This window comes from Colletotrichum destructivum, chromosome 5, assembly GCF_034447905.1.
Source record: "Colletotrichum destructivum chromosome 5, complete sequence".
Classification (NCBI taxonomy): domain Eukaryota; kingdom Fungi; phylum Ascomycota; class Sordariomycetes; order Glomerellales; family Glomerellaceae; genus Colletotrichum; species Colletotrichum destructivum.
The window spans coordinates 3,264,897-3,281,003 of record NC_085900.1 but is presented as its reverse complement, the minus strand read 5'-3'; the positions used below and the strand labels follow the sequence as shown (position 1 = coordinate 3,281,003).

Here is a 16,107-nt window from a genome sequence, read left to right as displayed (position 1 = left end):
GTCCGGACCAGAGCGGGTCATCGAGATTAGTAATTGACCAATGATAGCCCACCAACGCTAACAATTCCCCCGCTCCAGTAAAACCGACTTGTAAGATTTTCACAGGAAAAAGACTCAAAATGGACTTCATCAGTTGACGTTACTGTGTAAAGGTATTCGCTCGCCCTGCTTTTATCTCGGCTCCAAAGTGGCAGCTCCGAAGCCGTTACGCTCGGCATCGGCTTCCCAACTACCACGATAACGTTCTCCGGAACCCATGGAGCCGAGACACAGATTGAAGGCCTAGAATCGCAACGTCTTGCTGGATTGTTGATGGAGGTGATATATCTCGTGTAATACAAACAACCGGCACCCTGCGAATCTCGATTTCTCATGTGCTAGCAGTCTCTTGCGTCACTGCACGCACATATGACTATCAAAGCCAACTGGTCTATCGCCACCATTGAGTCAATCCCGGAAGTGACGTCAGGCGTACCGACTTCATACGGAGCATCATGCGGTGCTACTCTCTCGCCCCCCTCTTTCTCTCTCTGCTCTCCGGAAGACGCAACATGGAGGTTTCTATCAACCATTCCTTTCTCCCATCCGCCACTCCACTGATAAATGACTTGACAATCCAAGTTCTTGCGGCTCAACTCACAGCTCACTGACGAACGATGGCTTAAGTTCAACGACTACCTGCCATGTCGTCGCTTAACAGCCGGTCTGCCCCGCCGTCTTCTGGCCCGGGGTTGCGGATCAAAAGGGCTCGTTCGAATTCAGCCTGAAAGCAACCGCATCAACCCGCTGGTGGCGTACAATGGTCTAAACAAGCTTCTGCTCAAGGACAGACCAGCCAGGCCGGAGAACAGCAGTCCTTATGCAAGGAAACCCTGCACGACTAGGAGGCCACCCACATGCCAGCCATCGTTTGCGCGATGACAGCTCAACGGAGAGGAGCCAAAGCTGACCGATGTGACGATGCAGCTCGGCAGAGGATTGTTCTCAAGCTCTTCCCCAAGTTACCCCTCATTCAATCATCATACCCCTGGTTGAGACCTGGGGAACCCACAGGAACAATACCCTTTCTGACCCTCGCAGGAAGCCTGCATGCTGCGGTTCGTCACCGACCTCCCGGCCCTATTCGTATGGAGAGGGCATGCGGAGATGAAACGGCCAATCCCATAGGCGGTCTTTCTACTTCTACAGAAGGTCCGCATTCGCGCCAATTCACCTCCCTGCCACCGCCATTTCAATGCCCCGAGTGAAGGGACCGACTGAGCGTCAAGGAGCAGCAGGATAAGGCATCAGTCTGTCTATATGAGGGTGGCCTCCCAGCCAGAAGAAACGGTCGTCTAGTGATTGCCTCCCTCCCTCCATCGGTCCCGCCAGCTTTCCTCGACGCCAGCCCGGTTACCTGACTTTCCCGGCGCATCCTAACACCACGATGCTATTCTTGTCCATCGCAACCCTGGCCTCCGTGGCGGCGGCCTCCCAGTGCGGCCTCAAGAAGCTCGAGAACCTGGTGACGTTCGGCGACAGCTACACCGACGAAGGCCGCCTCAGCTACTTCATCAACAACAACGGCTCCGCTCCGCCCCCGGGCACGCTGCTCCTGCCGAGCAATTCCACCGCGAGCGGCGGCTACGCCTGGGGCCGGTTCGTCGCTAACTCGACGGGTGCCAACTATTACAACTACGCCGTCAGCGGCGCCACCTGTTCCAATGAGATCATCTCCCGCGACTTCGCCGCCATCCGCCAGCCGTTCCCGTCGGTCCTGGAATACGAGATCCCGGCGTACAAGGCTGACACAGCGTTCGAGGCGCTCTACCCGAACAGGGCGGCCAATAACACGGTGTACGCGCTCTGGATCGGCACTAACGACCTGGGATACGGTGCCTTTCTCACCGACTCCAACACAGCAGGAACGACCCTTTCCAGCTACGTGGGCTGCGTCTGGGAGGTGTTCGACAACGTCTACTCGACGGGTGGGCGGCACTTTGTCCTCCTCAACATTGCGCCGCTGGAGCAGTCACCCCTCTACGCCGCCACTGAGCTCGGCGGCATGGGAGACAGCCAGTTCTGGCCCAACAAGACGGAGTACAACACGACCGAGTACCAGTATAAGATGCTCGAGTACAGCACCAGCGTCAACACCATGTTCGATTACGGCGCGCCGTTTCACCTTTTGGTCAAGAAGCGCTGGCCGGGAGCGAGCTTCTCCGTCTTTGACGTCCACAGCCTGCTGCGCGACATCCACGCCGAGCCGTCAAAATACTTGTCGTCGCCGGCAAACGTGACGGGGGTCTACCGGGTATGTGACCCGGTGACGAGAGTGTGCGTGGACTCGTCGGAGGCCAAGTCGAGCTTCCTGTGGTACGACGAGTTGCATCCTTCCGAGCGTGCAGGTAAGCGTGCACATGCCGATCTGTTCTCTTCCCGTGACTGTTGGGCTGACGGGTGTCCTTTCCCCACCACAGAGGAGATTGTGGCCCAGCATTTTATCGACGTTGTGTACGGCAACTCGACGTACGGCACGACCTACGCGTCCTAATGGCACCAAGGCTCCAGAGGTCCGGTGCTGGATAGACTTGTGGGAGGCGCTGGGCCTGTCAGAGGAAGAGGAAGTGATGAACTGAGTCGAGCCATGTATGAAAAGTTTCAGTTCAGTGAGTGGTATAATGCGCGATGAAGACGTGGCGAATGCAAAAAAAAACGCAATCGATTCGGCCACGACTGGGCAGTCAACATTGATCTTGTATAGATTTGGGAGGTGGTGTTGCCGCTTGGGTGCCTGTGTGTTGGTAATATTCAACATGGTGGGCAGGTTGGCGGCTATGCAGGCGCAAAGGGCATGCATAGCAGGATGAACTTTAGGAACGGATAGACACGAGCGATCTCGACTGCCAGCTGCCAATGTCATCAACTGACTGTCACTTGTCGATGCTCGGTGGTGTATGCATATACTGTCTGTTCGTCAGTTAGTCAGTCAGCCAAACGGGTCAAGATCCTGGGCGGTTTGCAAGATGCAGCTACAGGCAAGCCCCTGTCAGAGCAGATGAGGATCTCGAAGAGTGTTGATGCATGGGCCCTGGCCAATCAAAACGACGCCTCGGCTCTCAGCAGCCTCCACTGCCAGCGTCCCCTTCCCTTGCTTCGCTGTTAGCCTCGGACGCGGGCCCGCTTCGGATACTGCCCAAGGTTTCCATCTTTTTCTTTCTCACTCCCAGGCTCCGTGCTCCATGGACAAGTGCTCCAGGGGAAAAGCAATGCAGAAAATTCTGATTCTGCCTTTCCCCTCCCGCCTTGGAATGCCTGGTCGTCTGTCACACACCACACACAACACATCACATCACTCACACCGACACCCCCGAATCTCTCACACACGTTGCTCACATAGTTACTGGACGCCGGACTGGCACCTACACTGGACATTAAGCGCATCGACCACTCCAGTCTTCCCTCCTCGCCGCACAACAGCACACTAGCACACCTGACCGCACCGCGCCTCACTGTGCCTCACCGCAGCTCACCGTGTCACGTCTCTCCATATCCGCTTGTTGCTCCACGCGCACCGCCGCAGCTGAGGTCCTCTCCACGCCACGGGTTCCAAGAGCATTTCCATCTGCTTATTCGCCTTGGTTTCCTGTTGGTTTGCTACATTTTGTACTGTACCTTACCTACTGCCATCTTACACCCGTCATCCGCCCTGTTCATTCTATTCTTTCTCTGCGTCTTTCCCTCATTGGGTTACCCGATAGACCTGGCCAACCTATTCGAAAGCTCGGCGTAGACTGACACCGCGACTGCCTTTGACTCTCCGACCTGTCGGTCTTGTCTCACCAGCCCACGCCTTTCGCACTCGCCGGAACGCGCATCTCGTCACTCGTCCGACAATTACCCATTTCACACTCCCCTTCTGCCTCATCTCTTGCTGGCAATACGCACTCTGACGCCCCATCCCACCACACGCCATTCTCACCCACTTGTCCGCCATCCATCCTCCTTCTTACCTTACCCATCACTCACTTAGCCCTTCTGTCCCCCCAGGTTTAACCATCTCACACTCCCGTGGCCCGTCTGCTGCCTTCTCTCACGTAATTGAGAATCGAGCCGACGAGTACGGACGAGACTCGAGACAGACAGACCAGCCCTATCCCGGGTTGGGTGTTGTATCGGCCAGCCAGGCATCCCCGAGAGCAGAGGACGCACGACCGGGTGAGCACCGGCTGCATGGTTGTTGTATCCGTACATTAATACGATATACATCCATCCGCCGTCACGCCGAATCCCTCGCTTCCTCACTAAGCCAAGAGTTTGGCTGTCGGTCTGTATCTGACTACATTTCCGTACCTGGCTATCTGAGAGACAGCCCAGCCAGTTGATGGTCGCACCCCTGTCCCCCCACCGCCCATCACGCACGTCAAAAGCACCACCAAACCAAACCGGCCAGTCACCCCGCCAGTCCAGCCAGCCTGTGTTCCAGATAGGCTCAGGAGTCAGGACCACCTCGTCTTGCTCCACACACTCCTCCCACCGCCCGCCGCCGCTTTCTTCCTTGTTGCGGCCGACTCGACGAAACATCGCCCGCAGCGACCGCCGCGCCTCTCTCTCACCTCTGCCCAGCTTAGCCCAGCCAGCCAGCAAGCCCGTGTCTGACCACGAGTCCGGAAAGCGAGAGTTACTACTCTTGTCGACTAGGTCCCTTTGACCCCCTTCTCGCCGTTCGACCTGCTCCCTGGGCCCGTCGCGTTCCGACCCCCCCCCCAAAGCATAATAATAATAGCTCCGCGCCCATCCTATCCCCTCCCGTCCCAGCCATGTACACTCCCGGCTACGGTTTCTCCAATGTCCCTCCGAACTTCAACACCGGCGCCCCACCTCCAAACCAGAACCCTCACATGCAGCCAGGCTCAGTCTCAAATCAGCCCGGCCAGCAGATGATGTACAACCCTAACCAATTCGCTGGCATGCCCGGTGGCCAGTCCGGCTTCGTTGGTGGACCCAATCCCGCCATGATGTCGGGCGCTGGTCCTGCAGGCATGATGCAGAACGCCGGCGGCATGCCGCACATGGCTGCCAATGGTCAAAGTAAGCTCTCCCCTTCCTTGCTATGTTTCTCCCTGTGTCTCCCTACGCCGTCTATCTATCAGAGTCTCGTATCCGCCTTGCGCTCTTTGACGCTGCTCGTGGCAGCTTCCGTCCCCCGCCTCCGGTGGCCAGTGGCCGGAACAGAGATCTAGGTGCGACGGAAACGTGGCTGTTACCACATCATCACTACTATCGCCGCCACCGGACAAGCACTCACCAGACAACATGATGCCGCATCACTCCCCAAGCCTCGACGGAAAAACGCGTTTGCTAACCTCAATGTCTTTGCCAGTGGCCTTTCAGAACCCCTACCAGGGCAATCCCTACGGCGGCAACATGCCCACGCCTGGCGGCCAACATGCCAACTTTGGCGGAATGCAAGGCTTCCCGATGAACGCGGCTATGACGCCCCAGCAGCAGCAGCAGATCATGATGCAGCAGCAACAGCAGCGCATGCAAGCGCAGCAAGCGCAGCAACATCATCAGCAGCATCAACAGCAACAGCAACATCAGCAGGCACAGGGACAGGCCAACCAAGGTGGCATGCCGTTGGGTTCAACTCCTCAGCGACCGATGAGCGCGGCACAGGGCGGACACGGTTCGCCAAATAACGCGGTACAACAACAGCAGCAGCAGCAGCAGCAGCAACAACAACAACATCAACAGCAGCATCATCAACAGCATCAACACTCCCAGCAGCCGCAGCAGCAGCAGCAGCATCCCCAACCGCAACATCACCAGCCACAGCAACAGCCTCAACAGCCCCAACAACAACAGTCGCAGCAACCTCAGTCTCAGCAACAATCCCAGCAGCAGCAACAGCATCAACAACAAGCGCAGCAGCAGCAGCAGCAGCACCATCAACAACAGCAAGCGCAGCAACAACAACAGCAGCAACAGGCTCAACAACACCAACAGTCGCAATTTCCGACCCCACAGCCTCAGGCCCATAGCCAAACCCCTACGACTGCCGCGCAACAGCACTCGGCCTCCGTCACAACCCCCCAGACGCCCACATTTCCCCAACACAACCAGAGCGCGAGTATCAATGGCGTCCCGCCATTGTCCACACCTCTCAGCCCCGGTAGCGAGTCGCGGGAGCAAGAGCGGTTCTCGGTGCTGCTGGAAATTAACCAAGAACTACTGTTTGAGTCGATGCAGCTGCAACATACGCTGGGCGAGCTCAAGAAAGAAGCGGGCCCCTCGGGCGAAGGGGAACAAGCAAGAAAACCAACTCCAGAAGAGTCTGCAGTTCAACAGGATTACAACCAGTGAGTCAAGAGCGGAATTTCTTCGTGGCGTGACAGACTGATAATAACTGCTCTACTAATAGTTGCATGCGACGACTCCAAGCGAACCTCGCCTACTTGGCCGCCCTAGCCGACAGGAAGGGCAACGTCCAAGTCCCACCGTCCCCTGCATATCTCTCCTCGCCGCCCTTAAATATGACACTGAGAATAAGAAACTCGACCCCTCCCGGCGACATACCCGAAAACAACCCTGATCCGGTGACAGACCGTGAGGAACGATCCAAATATCTCACCGAGTTGTATACGAAGCTTCAAGCCTTGTTCCCCAACGCCGATCCTAAAAAAGAGCCGGCATTCCAGACGCCGGCGCGCCCACAGGGCCAGCCAGGACAGCCGGGAATGGGACAAGGTCAACGGCCGCCGAGCCATCACGCTAGTCCCGCCATGGCCCAGGCACAAAGACCGATGCAGATGCAAAACATGCCCGGTCAACATCAACCGCAGGGAATCGTTCCGTCATAGGAGGGGCAGAGCGCGACAATAATTGAATGGATGATGGAAGTTGGACGACACGACGGCGTTCAGGAGAAGCCGGGATGATACCACCAAAAGCAATGTCACGAGTTTGGCGCAGGCGGCGAACCTTTCATTTTCACGGGGCCGCCTTCTTGGCGTTGCCTGCCGTGGCGAACAATACTTGATGCAAGATATGGGAGCTGTAAATGGGGATAGTGCTGATGGAGACTGTTAAAGAGAGGGGCATCAGCCACTCAAGTTTGTGTAGATGGGCTTCTTAGAGCCGACAGAGCGACATATTATGTTATATATATACCAGCGGGAGGCGCGATGCCTGGTGAATGGATAAGGCGAAAGCAAGATTGGACAGTTTCAAGCCTCGAGCGTTGTGTACCGGGATGAGGGGCCGTTATGCACTGGTGCATTCTGGAGACGGGAGATGAAAGCCGCCTTTGGAGGCGACGAGATTACAAAGCCGCGCTCGGGTATGGGTGCCGCCTTTGGTCTACTTGTGGAGAGCTCATCTCCCGGCGACATGTTCATCTCGTGCGTCTGTGGCCTCTGCTGGTCCCGAGCGGACGGGATGGGCAGAAACGTCTGTGGGCCCCAAGCCCTTGAACAGCCATTTCGCGCCGTGGCTTTCTCCTCTGTCCAACTTTACGAGATGTGTAAGGTCCATGCGTTGCGAGTTGGTAGCAAAATTGGAAGTAAAGCATTGAGAGAAAGGCAAAGTGACGATACCAAAAATGACCCGAGACAGTTGGGGGCGCTGATGTTTCTCCCGCCCTACCCAACCAACCGAGCCGGTCGACCATATGTTTACGGAGGGGCGAGGGTGACGAAGACCAAGGACCGAAGCTCTCCTTTCCCCGCCATTAGGCTTAGTTAGGTACTCGGTAATACCGGGCAAATAAAGGGGAGGAGACAGTAGACGCCCAGAAAGTACTCTGCAAATGAAGACGAAGGAAGTGTCGTTTGGGTCGGGCGGGTCAGGTCAGACTGGCTGGCCTCATTACTGTACTTGAGGAAGTAAGTACCGTTCGTTTGCACGAGGGGAGGCTTGTTCGGGATTTCGGCGGAAGGTGATTGGATGGCTGGATTAATGGATGACGGGCACTAAGACGGGTATTTTCTGTACCTTGCAGGAGTGTGTGGCTGAGTGTTTTTCTTCTTTCTCTCCCGCTCTCTCCCGCGTGAGATTCTCTTATTTGTGTCTATTTTCGAGCCTCGACTCGTTCCGGTTTGTAGGGCGAGTTTGCAAGTTTTATCCGTCGTGTGGTCAGCCACGTGCAGCCACTGGGAATTTGGCTTGATGTCCACAACTAGGGAGGAGATGACTTGTGGCGCAGTGACATACTGTACTACTACCCTAGGTAGCTAGGTACACACGTTAGGAATCATGAGAGGGCGAATAGGCGCGTGGGATTGCAGGGCGTCGCGTCTTTTGTTTGCAAGTTAATACGCCCCCGGGAAATTGAGTTCCCCCCTCCCTCATATGAAAATGCTGTCATCAATCATAATCGTAGGTCGCTCGGGCTAAGAATTCCCGCCGTCCCATCTATGCAGTCAGCCAGTCTAGTCTGTTGCGTCCGAGGCCAAAAAAAGGATTGCAAGTTGCGGCAGATGCAGTCCGGGTTGGATGAACGGTGCTGGTGCCGATTGGCCCCTTCAACATACCTACCTAACTACCTACCTTATGTGTATCTATCTTATGTGTATCTATCTTATTTTTGCCAGTGGCTAGGAATCCGGAGCATTGCACCAGAGCAGGGAGCCAGGCAATCTTGTCTCTCCCGCTCTTGCCTTCCATGAGCGAAGGCCCACGGGTCATTCCTCGACTGCTCCATTCATTGAATCATTCCAGACCAGTCGGGATTTGCCCAATCCCCAGTGCCAACGCAACCCAATCTCGTCCGATGATCCATGACACAACCCTCCCTTTCCCCTGTTGCACATCCCGCATTCTTCTCTGCCTGACCACCCACTACCGCATCCACCATCAAGCCCTTGTAATCGAAGCTCTCTCTCTCTCTCTCTCTCTCTCTCTCTTTTTCTTTAGCACCCGCAGTGATCTTAGGTCATGGCGCCTCGGAAAGCCGCATGCGATTCGGGCCACCTGCGCTAAAAGAAGCATTTCACCAGAGGCTAGCAACGTCTGGACCGGTTCCTGCACCTGACGGCTGGCTGAAAGATACTGACAGCCGCAACGACCCAAGCCAGACTCAGCTGTGTGTGGGTGGCCCCCGCCGAGTGACCCCGGTCTGCAAGTGAAGGTGCCTTGCAGGCTACAGCAAGCACCAGCAGCATCGGCATCAGCATCAACAAGGAGCCACGAGGAGGAGGCGGCCCCATCCATAAAACACGCGCTCTGCTACTACTGCTAAGCACTGCTGCTGCAGCGTACTGTAATTAATTGCTGAAAGGTGCCTGCTTCCTGCTTATTCCTAACCTTCGAGCCAAGAACCCACTCTGAGCCGCCCACCCCAGCGTTTCAGCGTCCTTCGCCCCTTGATGAAACGGCAGAACCAGAAGCACCAGAGGCACCAAAGGCAATAGAGGCACCACTCGACGCGCCAAACCAGACCAATCGCCTCCTGTACCGTCCAACCCCGAGCCCATTCTGTCTCTCGCTCCCTCCAGCAGACCTCCAGCAGATCCCATCGAAGCCGCCCTTTCTATTCCCCAGCGTCGGTTGCAATTGTACAATAACACCGGCTGTGTGTCGCCTTGCTTCTGCCTCGTTGCTCAATACCCCCTTGCACCTTGCCCTCTCTGGTTTGTTTTTATTTTTTAAAACAAGGAATCCGTCGGTCCGATATTTCATTGCCTCCAAAGCCACACTCACGTTCACCCATCTCACCCGAATCACGCTCATACCTGCCTCTGTCGGTTCTGGCTGTCGTGTTACCGCCGCCAACCTTGTTGCACATCCCGGGTCCGCATTGCTTGCGAGTCCTGGCCTCGTGCTATCTACTGTCACCCATCATACATTGCGGTACAACCCGACCCTGGCCGACTCGCGAACCGCCCACAGGGAACGAAAAGAATAAAATAGAAAGGAAGAGACACCCACAGCCCGATCTCGAACTGCCAACACCTCGGGTTCTGACTCGTCGAGGCGAGATTGCCCTGCGTTTTATGAGTCTTAGAAACGGGACTGCAACCACGCGCACTCGTTGTTGACTGTCCTACCGTTGGACACATCTGACGAGTCCACATTCCAGTCGCTACTGCGTTGACTTTCTCTCTTCCAACAATACCAACAAACCCGTCGGGGGCCTGGCCATGGAGCCGGCGCTACAGCAACGGAATCCTACAGTCGAAAACAACACGGAGCTGACGCATGCCCAAACCGATTCGAGGCCCGCTGCCGCCGCCGCCGCCGACGACGACGACCACCGGGAGACGCCCAAAATGTTGGCCCACGATTCCATGGTGACGGTCAGGCTATCTGAGCCGCCTGCCTTGACCCTCGATACCAACGTTGGCCCAGATTCGCCCCCGAGGAGGAGACCCAGCACTGTTCGAATCGAAAGATTGCCATTTCCGGTCAAAGAAGCAGACGAAGCTGAAGCAAAGAACCTACGTGAGGACGACAACAACGATACGCCGCATAGTGACCCGGCGACGCCATTGCCTGTTACAGCCGCCGCCAAGAGCCTCCAAGACGAGCTGGTGGGCTGTGAGGAGAAGAAGGACGAAGCGGACGAAGCGGACGAAGACCTGGCGACTTCAGTGCAAGCTCCAAGGGACCAGGGGGAACACGAAAGCCAGCACGTTCACGACGAGGACAACGAAGAAGAAGACGAGGACGAGGAGGTAAATTGGGACGAATTGCAAAAATCAGAAGCACAAGAGCCTAGGGACGCAGATACAGACAGAGTAAGAGCACACTGTGTTTACTTTCCCTCGTTGGATTCGGCAAGGCTGACAGTGATGGCAGTCAACGGCCATGTTGCTGGCTATGTTGGAGCAGGAAAACGACAAGTTGGCTACGAACCCGAAAAGCATCAAAGTACAGGCTGTTGAACAAGTCGCCGCTTCCAGTCGCCCCAGACCGCCATCAATGGCACAACTACGACACATGGTTCATGGACCAACGCCCCCTGCCCTGCGATATTCGATGCTTCCGCCCCCGCCGATGACCGACCTCGAGTTCTACGCCGCGCTGGTCAAAGACTACCAACAGACGGCCGCTCGACTGCCGACTCTCCTCTCGAACAAGATCCGCAAAGGCATTCCACCTCCGCTGCGAGGAGTCGTGTGGCAGAGCATGTCGGGCGCCCGCGACTCAACGTTGGAAGAGCAATACGAACGATTCACTGGCGAGTCGAGCCCTTACGAACCCATCATTGGCAAAGACCTCGGACGGAGTTTCCCTGGCGTCGATATGTTTCGCGACCCCGAAGGCGACGGACAACGCATGCTCGGCAGGGTACTGAAGTGCTTCAGTCTCTACGATACAAAGATTGGTTATTGCCAAGGGCTGGCTTTTCTCGTTGGCCCGCTGTTGATGCACATGCCCGACAAGCAGGCGTTTTGCGTATTGGTCCGGTAAGTGGCATCCCCCCAAAAAAGAAAGAAAAAGAAAAAGAAAAAAAGAATATCCCCCAAAAAGGAGTCGTGGCCAAGAAAAGAAGAAAAATGTTTCGAGGCAAATGCAACGTCGAGGCTAACATTGAGATGGGCAGTTTGATGGAACGATATGATCTGCGCAGCTGTTTCCTGCCAGACCTGTCAGGACTGCATGTGCGCATCCACCAGTTTCGAGAGCTTCTCCAAGAACACATGACGCCAGTGTCGAATCATCTGGAGGACCTCCAGGTCGACCCTGCCTACGTTTCACAATGGTTCCTCAGCTTTTTCGTCGTTACATGTCCCCTGCCGATGCTGTTTCGCATCTACGATGTTATCTTTGCAGAGGGGGCCCCGGAGACCCTCATGCGGGTCGCCCTATCCCTGATGCAGAAGAACCAAGCCCGGATATTAGCGTGCACCGAGCTCGAGGATGTCATGCAACTTCTCCTTTCGAGGGGTCTGTGGGATTGTTATCATTACAACGCAGACGAGTTTGTCCAGGATTTTGTCAGTCTATCAGGCGTTGTCACTCGAGAGAAGCTGCTGCAGTTGGAGCAGGGGTACCGAGACGCGCAAATCGCTAGCGCAAATGCGGCGCGTTCCTCCGACGTGACCACTGCAGCCTCCCGATTCCTCGGCCGCATTTGGGCTTCCTCCACCATCATCTCCCCGAAGTCCTCCTCCACCCTCAGCCCGGGCCTCACCGCTCCGTCACGGCCCATGAGCATGTTGCGTAGGAGCACCTCCAAACAGAGCCTGGCCTCCACCCTCAATTCGATGGAGGCCAGTTCTGTCAGCGTTCTCAGCTCTGCATCCACCGAAGCCACCACCGTGTCCCGAGATTCATCAAACACTACCGACGACTATTCATCCATCCGCGAGTCAACGCCCATCCCTGGCGGCAAGGCGCTCCATGGCAACAGCGGCAAGAACAACAAAGAGAACGCCCTGCATACCCAGATCGAGGACCTTCTCACCGCCTTGACCGAGTTGCAACGAAACCACGCCCAGCTCGCGAGCGAACTACAAAAGGAACGGGAACAGCGCGAGGAGGACAAAAAGGCCGTCCGGTCATTGCTTGACGGGCTGCGCAAAAAGGCCAGCAACGACTCTGTCAGCACCGATGCGAGCGTCGATACTCTCAAAGCGGCTGATGGCCCCGCAACCGAGGCACGCGAGGGAGGCCAGGGAGACGTGTCCACTGCCAAGGCTGGCGGGCAGGATGGACCCTCGCCAGAGGACCTATCACAGCTTCTTGATTCTGTCGAGGAGAGGTTCGGCCGTCATGGTAGTAGCGATCGCAGAGTATCCCTAGGGAGGGAGTCAAGATCGGAGATGCAGCAGGAACTACAACAGCTCAAGGACCAGCTCGCCAGTGCGGTGTCGCAATCGCAGGACTACAACCGGAAGATTCACGATTTGGACCAGGAAATATCGGCCCTGAAAGACCAAGTGCGCGAATCTCACTCGCACGCACGCATCCTGCATCAAGACAAACAGAGGCTGGAGAAACAAATACACACCATGAGGGCGCGGGCATCGGCCGCCGAAGCGGATAGTAATACTCAGCAAGATGGCGATGGGCCCATGCGTAAGAGCTCTGCTAGTGGTGCAAGCGGCCTGAGAGAGTTGAAGCTTGGTAGGAGCAAGTCGACACCGTCTCAAGCTGGGTTGATCTTGAACAAGCGGTCGTCGTCTCTGCCGAAGCCTCACGACTCGACGCCCCCTCCAGCTACGCAGGCCCCTCTCCCTCCTGCGCCACCACCGCCGCCGCCAATAGACGATCAACACGAGGCATTGTTGCTGGAGCTCGTTCAGGCCAAGACCGCCGAAGCTATTGCCAGGCAAGAGGCCGAGGAGACCAAGCAGAAGCTGGAAAGTCTGCGCAAGGCTTACGGCGCGGCGGCGGCAGAGACATCACCGGCGGCGGGGTCGGCTGCATCAGCCGCCATGGGCGTTTTTGGTCGCCTCACCGGCGCTGCTACGGAGCCCGCTAAACCCGCCTCGCCCGCGACGACGCCAGCTGTTGCCGGCGCGGCGGCGGCGGGAGGATTCTGGGGTTGGAGGAGATAAACGGGGATCGGCCACGTCATGGTCACACTGGCGCTTCAGCGCAACAACTAGAGGAGCATCCGGGGGCATCTAGAGCATCTTGCATCATGGTTTCTGCGACAGGTACCAGGCCCGTCAGCTCCCCACACATTTACTCGTTTGCATTCCGTGGGAGAGTAGACCGAGGGCATTTTGCATGCGTGGAAGCGGGTAAGCTGGCTCTCCACGTTGGGAGGGGGATGTTTTTCTTTAATATTCTTCTTCTCAACCCCAAAACCCATCACATTGGCATCCTAGACTGTTTATTTACTTTTCTTCCATTCACACCAAACATGGCACCGGAGTTGAGAAGACTCTATTAACCCCTACCATCTCCAACGGGCGAGGCGGAAGGGCTTCGTCTCCGATCCTTCATGGCCAGGGGTTTTTGGTTCGTCGGTCTCGTCTGCTATTTTCTTACTTCCGGGCAGATGGACAGGAGTTGTTCTTTTTTCCCTATCTAGTTTCGCCCTTCGCCCTTCGGCAAAGCGAGATTGAAGTACAGACAGACAGCAGAACAATCCAATACGTGATATGAAGGCGAAGCTGAGGGGTTCCAAAGCAATTCACGACATGATCAGCTGATGGCCTGTGAGGCTCGTCAAGGCGGATGTGGCCCGTACGCAACCCCTTTTTCGTTCGCCCGTTTCGGCAACATCGTGGATACTCCTTTCCCCGACAACGTTGCATTCAGTGCAGTTTTGGGGGCGCATCCACTTGCATGGCCTTAACCCCCTTGGGCCGGTCCTCTTGGCCTCTGTGTCCCTGTGCCTGGACCCTCAAAACTCCCTTGTGGCGGTGCAATGTGAAAGCGAGAGGGGCGGCAGACAGGGGGGAGCTAGATAATAGGATACCTTTTGCATGTGAAAGTTGGAAGGCGGAAAGGAAAGAAAAAGTGGCGCCAACCTTCATGAGCGTCCACTCCCGCGCGTGAGCGAGACCGGGATGTTGCTGGTTCTGAAAAGCCGTTGCCATGGCGGGAGTGGATTTCTCGAGAGAGGAAGAAAATATTTTCTAGTATCGTCGAGAACTGGGGAGAAGAAGTTACTTTTTCCGTGCTTTGCTTTGTGCGTGGTTGCCGCGATACTGGGCTGGCTAAGGTGTAGAATTGACATGGAAGTTGACGGCGGGGAACGATTTCCCAATGAGTGGACGGACGGACGGAAAAGGAATAGGAAAGCCACACATCGACGGCCGACGGCCAAGGCGCACGCGAGTGTGCATGGCAGTCTGGCAGATGACACCCAAGAGTGTCAAACGTCGACCCATTGGCGATCAACGGCGTTCCGATACCCCCCCCCCCGTTCTAGTTAAAAGAAAAGAAGCAAGCGGCGTTCAGCACGTGTGCTTCGTACCGTGCCGTATACAGATAACACACAACCGTCAGGGAGCGAGATTGGATGGAGCACGTGCTCCCGCGGGGTTGAGGACAGAGCAAGCCCAGAGCAACGCCGGGGGCCCTCCGTCCGGTCCGCGACGTTCTTTTGGGTGTGGGCCGGACGCTCGGATGGTTGCAACGGCGTTTGGCGCCGCCGTGGATGAGGCCATGGTGGAGGCTGGCCAGATAGGAGCACAAGGTGCCAGTTACGGCGCGCTGGCATGGTTCGTCTGATGGCTGTTGGACCCCCCCCCCCCCCCCCTCAATTGCAACGGACGACCGAACGGTTTAACTAGCTGGTGGAAGATTGTAACGAGGGAGTTTTTGAAAAGGCTGGAGATGATGCGCTGGCAGTTAGCTGTCAGAGCCTACCAGTGACTTCCCGGGCCGGTGTTGTTGAGAGCCTGACAGATCGAAAAGAAGGAGCGCTTGTCGTGCTGGTGTTTTTGGCGGTACAGGTGGGTATCTGGCATCGTGATTTTATTTTTCTTTCTTGGATGCCGTCCGTTGCTTAGGAAGAGGGGAGGGAGTGGACGGGCCACAGGCCGAGGTGTGCGCCGGGCGTGTGGCGTAGCTCACTTAGAAGCTAGGTCTAGGCTTCTTTCTTTCCACGTCCTCTGCGGCGTCTGCCTACGTAGATACCCAGTAAGCACCAGCTGTTGGACACCGACGTATCGGACAGTATGAGTTTGAGGACACGAGCAAGTTTACCGTTTGAAGCGGGAGGCACAAAAGGGGGGGGGGGGGGGGGACGAAAAACGGCCATGTAGGATAGGTACCAGTGAATGCCATGGTTTCAGGTCGCTCGGATTTCTCACACCCCTGTCGCGTCTGGCTGTCTATGATGAGATGGTGAACAAAAAGGATTTTGATTCCCCTCCCGCCTCCGTTTTTTATTTCGAGTCTAATTTTTGTTTTGATTTCGGGGTGCAGCAGCACTCGGCTAATGGGCCACGTCTGTTGGAAAGAAGGGGGCCACAAAAGAGTAAGTGAGAGATCGAGGAACTGAGATGCAAAGGACGTCACATGTCGGCAGCCGCCACGAATAACACATAGCTACGCTGGGATGACGCCAAAGACGGGGACGGGGGCGACTTGGCTGGACCGATACGATACCTCGTCATTGGGCGAGGCGATGGCGTCCCATCAGAGGCATTCAATGGAATCGACAGGTACCGTGCGATTGGTTGCTGTGGCATAGCTTTTGCGTCATCGGTTCGGAAA

The 16,107-nt window shown here is 56.3% G+C and overlaps 4 protein-coding genes across 4 annotated transcripts; 3 read left to right on the top strand and 1 right to left on the bottom strand.

The window, feature by feature from the left end:
* Window positions 1-67: 67 nt before the first annotated feature.
* On the top strand, window positions 68-3,125 carry CDEST_08534 (Putative GDSL lipase/esterase, SGNH hydrolase superfamily). Its single transcript, XM_062924693.1, has 2 exons — window positions 68-2,387; window positions 2,460-3,125. Exons 1-2 carry the CDS (start codon window positions 1,427-1,429, stop codon window positions 2,531-2,533), a joined length of 1,035 nt encoding a protein of 344 aa, XP_062780744.1. The 5' UTR covers window positions 68-1,426; the 3' UTR covers window positions 2,534-3,125.
* Window positions 3,126-3,296: 171 nt separating this feature from the next.
* Window positions 3,297-7,216, top strand: CDEST_08533 (uncharacterized protein). Its single transcript, XM_062924692.1, has 3 exons — window positions 3,297-5,070; window positions 5,363-6,341; window positions 6,404-7,216. Exons 1-3 carry the CDS (start codon window positions 4,800-4,802, stop codon window positions 6,840-6,842), a joined length of 1,689 nt encoding a protein of 562 aa, XP_062780743.1. The 5' UTR covers window positions 3,297-4,799; the 3' UTR covers window positions 6,843-7,216.
* A 2,134-nt stretch (window positions 7,217-9,350) lies between these two features.
* CDEST_08532 (Putative Rab-GAP-TBC domain-containing protein) lies at window positions 9,351-14,192 on the top strand. The gene is made up of 3 exons (XM_062924691.1): window positions 9,351-10,718; window positions 10,780-11,390; window positions 11,528-14,192. The coding sequence occupies exons 1-3, from the start codon at window positions 10,122-10,124 to the stop codon at window positions 13,485-13,487; spliced, it is 3,168 nt and encodes a 1,055-aa protein (XP_062780742.1). The 5' UTR covers window positions 9,351-10,121; the 3' UTR covers window positions 13,488-14,192.
* Window position 14,193: 1 nt separating this feature from the next.
* CDEST_08531 (uncharacterized protein) lies at window positions 14,194-15,798 on the bottom strand. Its single transcript, XM_062924690.1, has one exon. It carries the CDS (start codon window positions 14,478-14,480, stop codon window positions 14,196-14,198), a length of 285 nt encoding a protein of 94 aa, XP_062780741.1. The 5' UTR covers window positions 14,481-15,798; the 3' UTR covers window positions 14,194-14,195.
* Window positions 15,799-16,107: the final 309 nt, after the last annotated feature.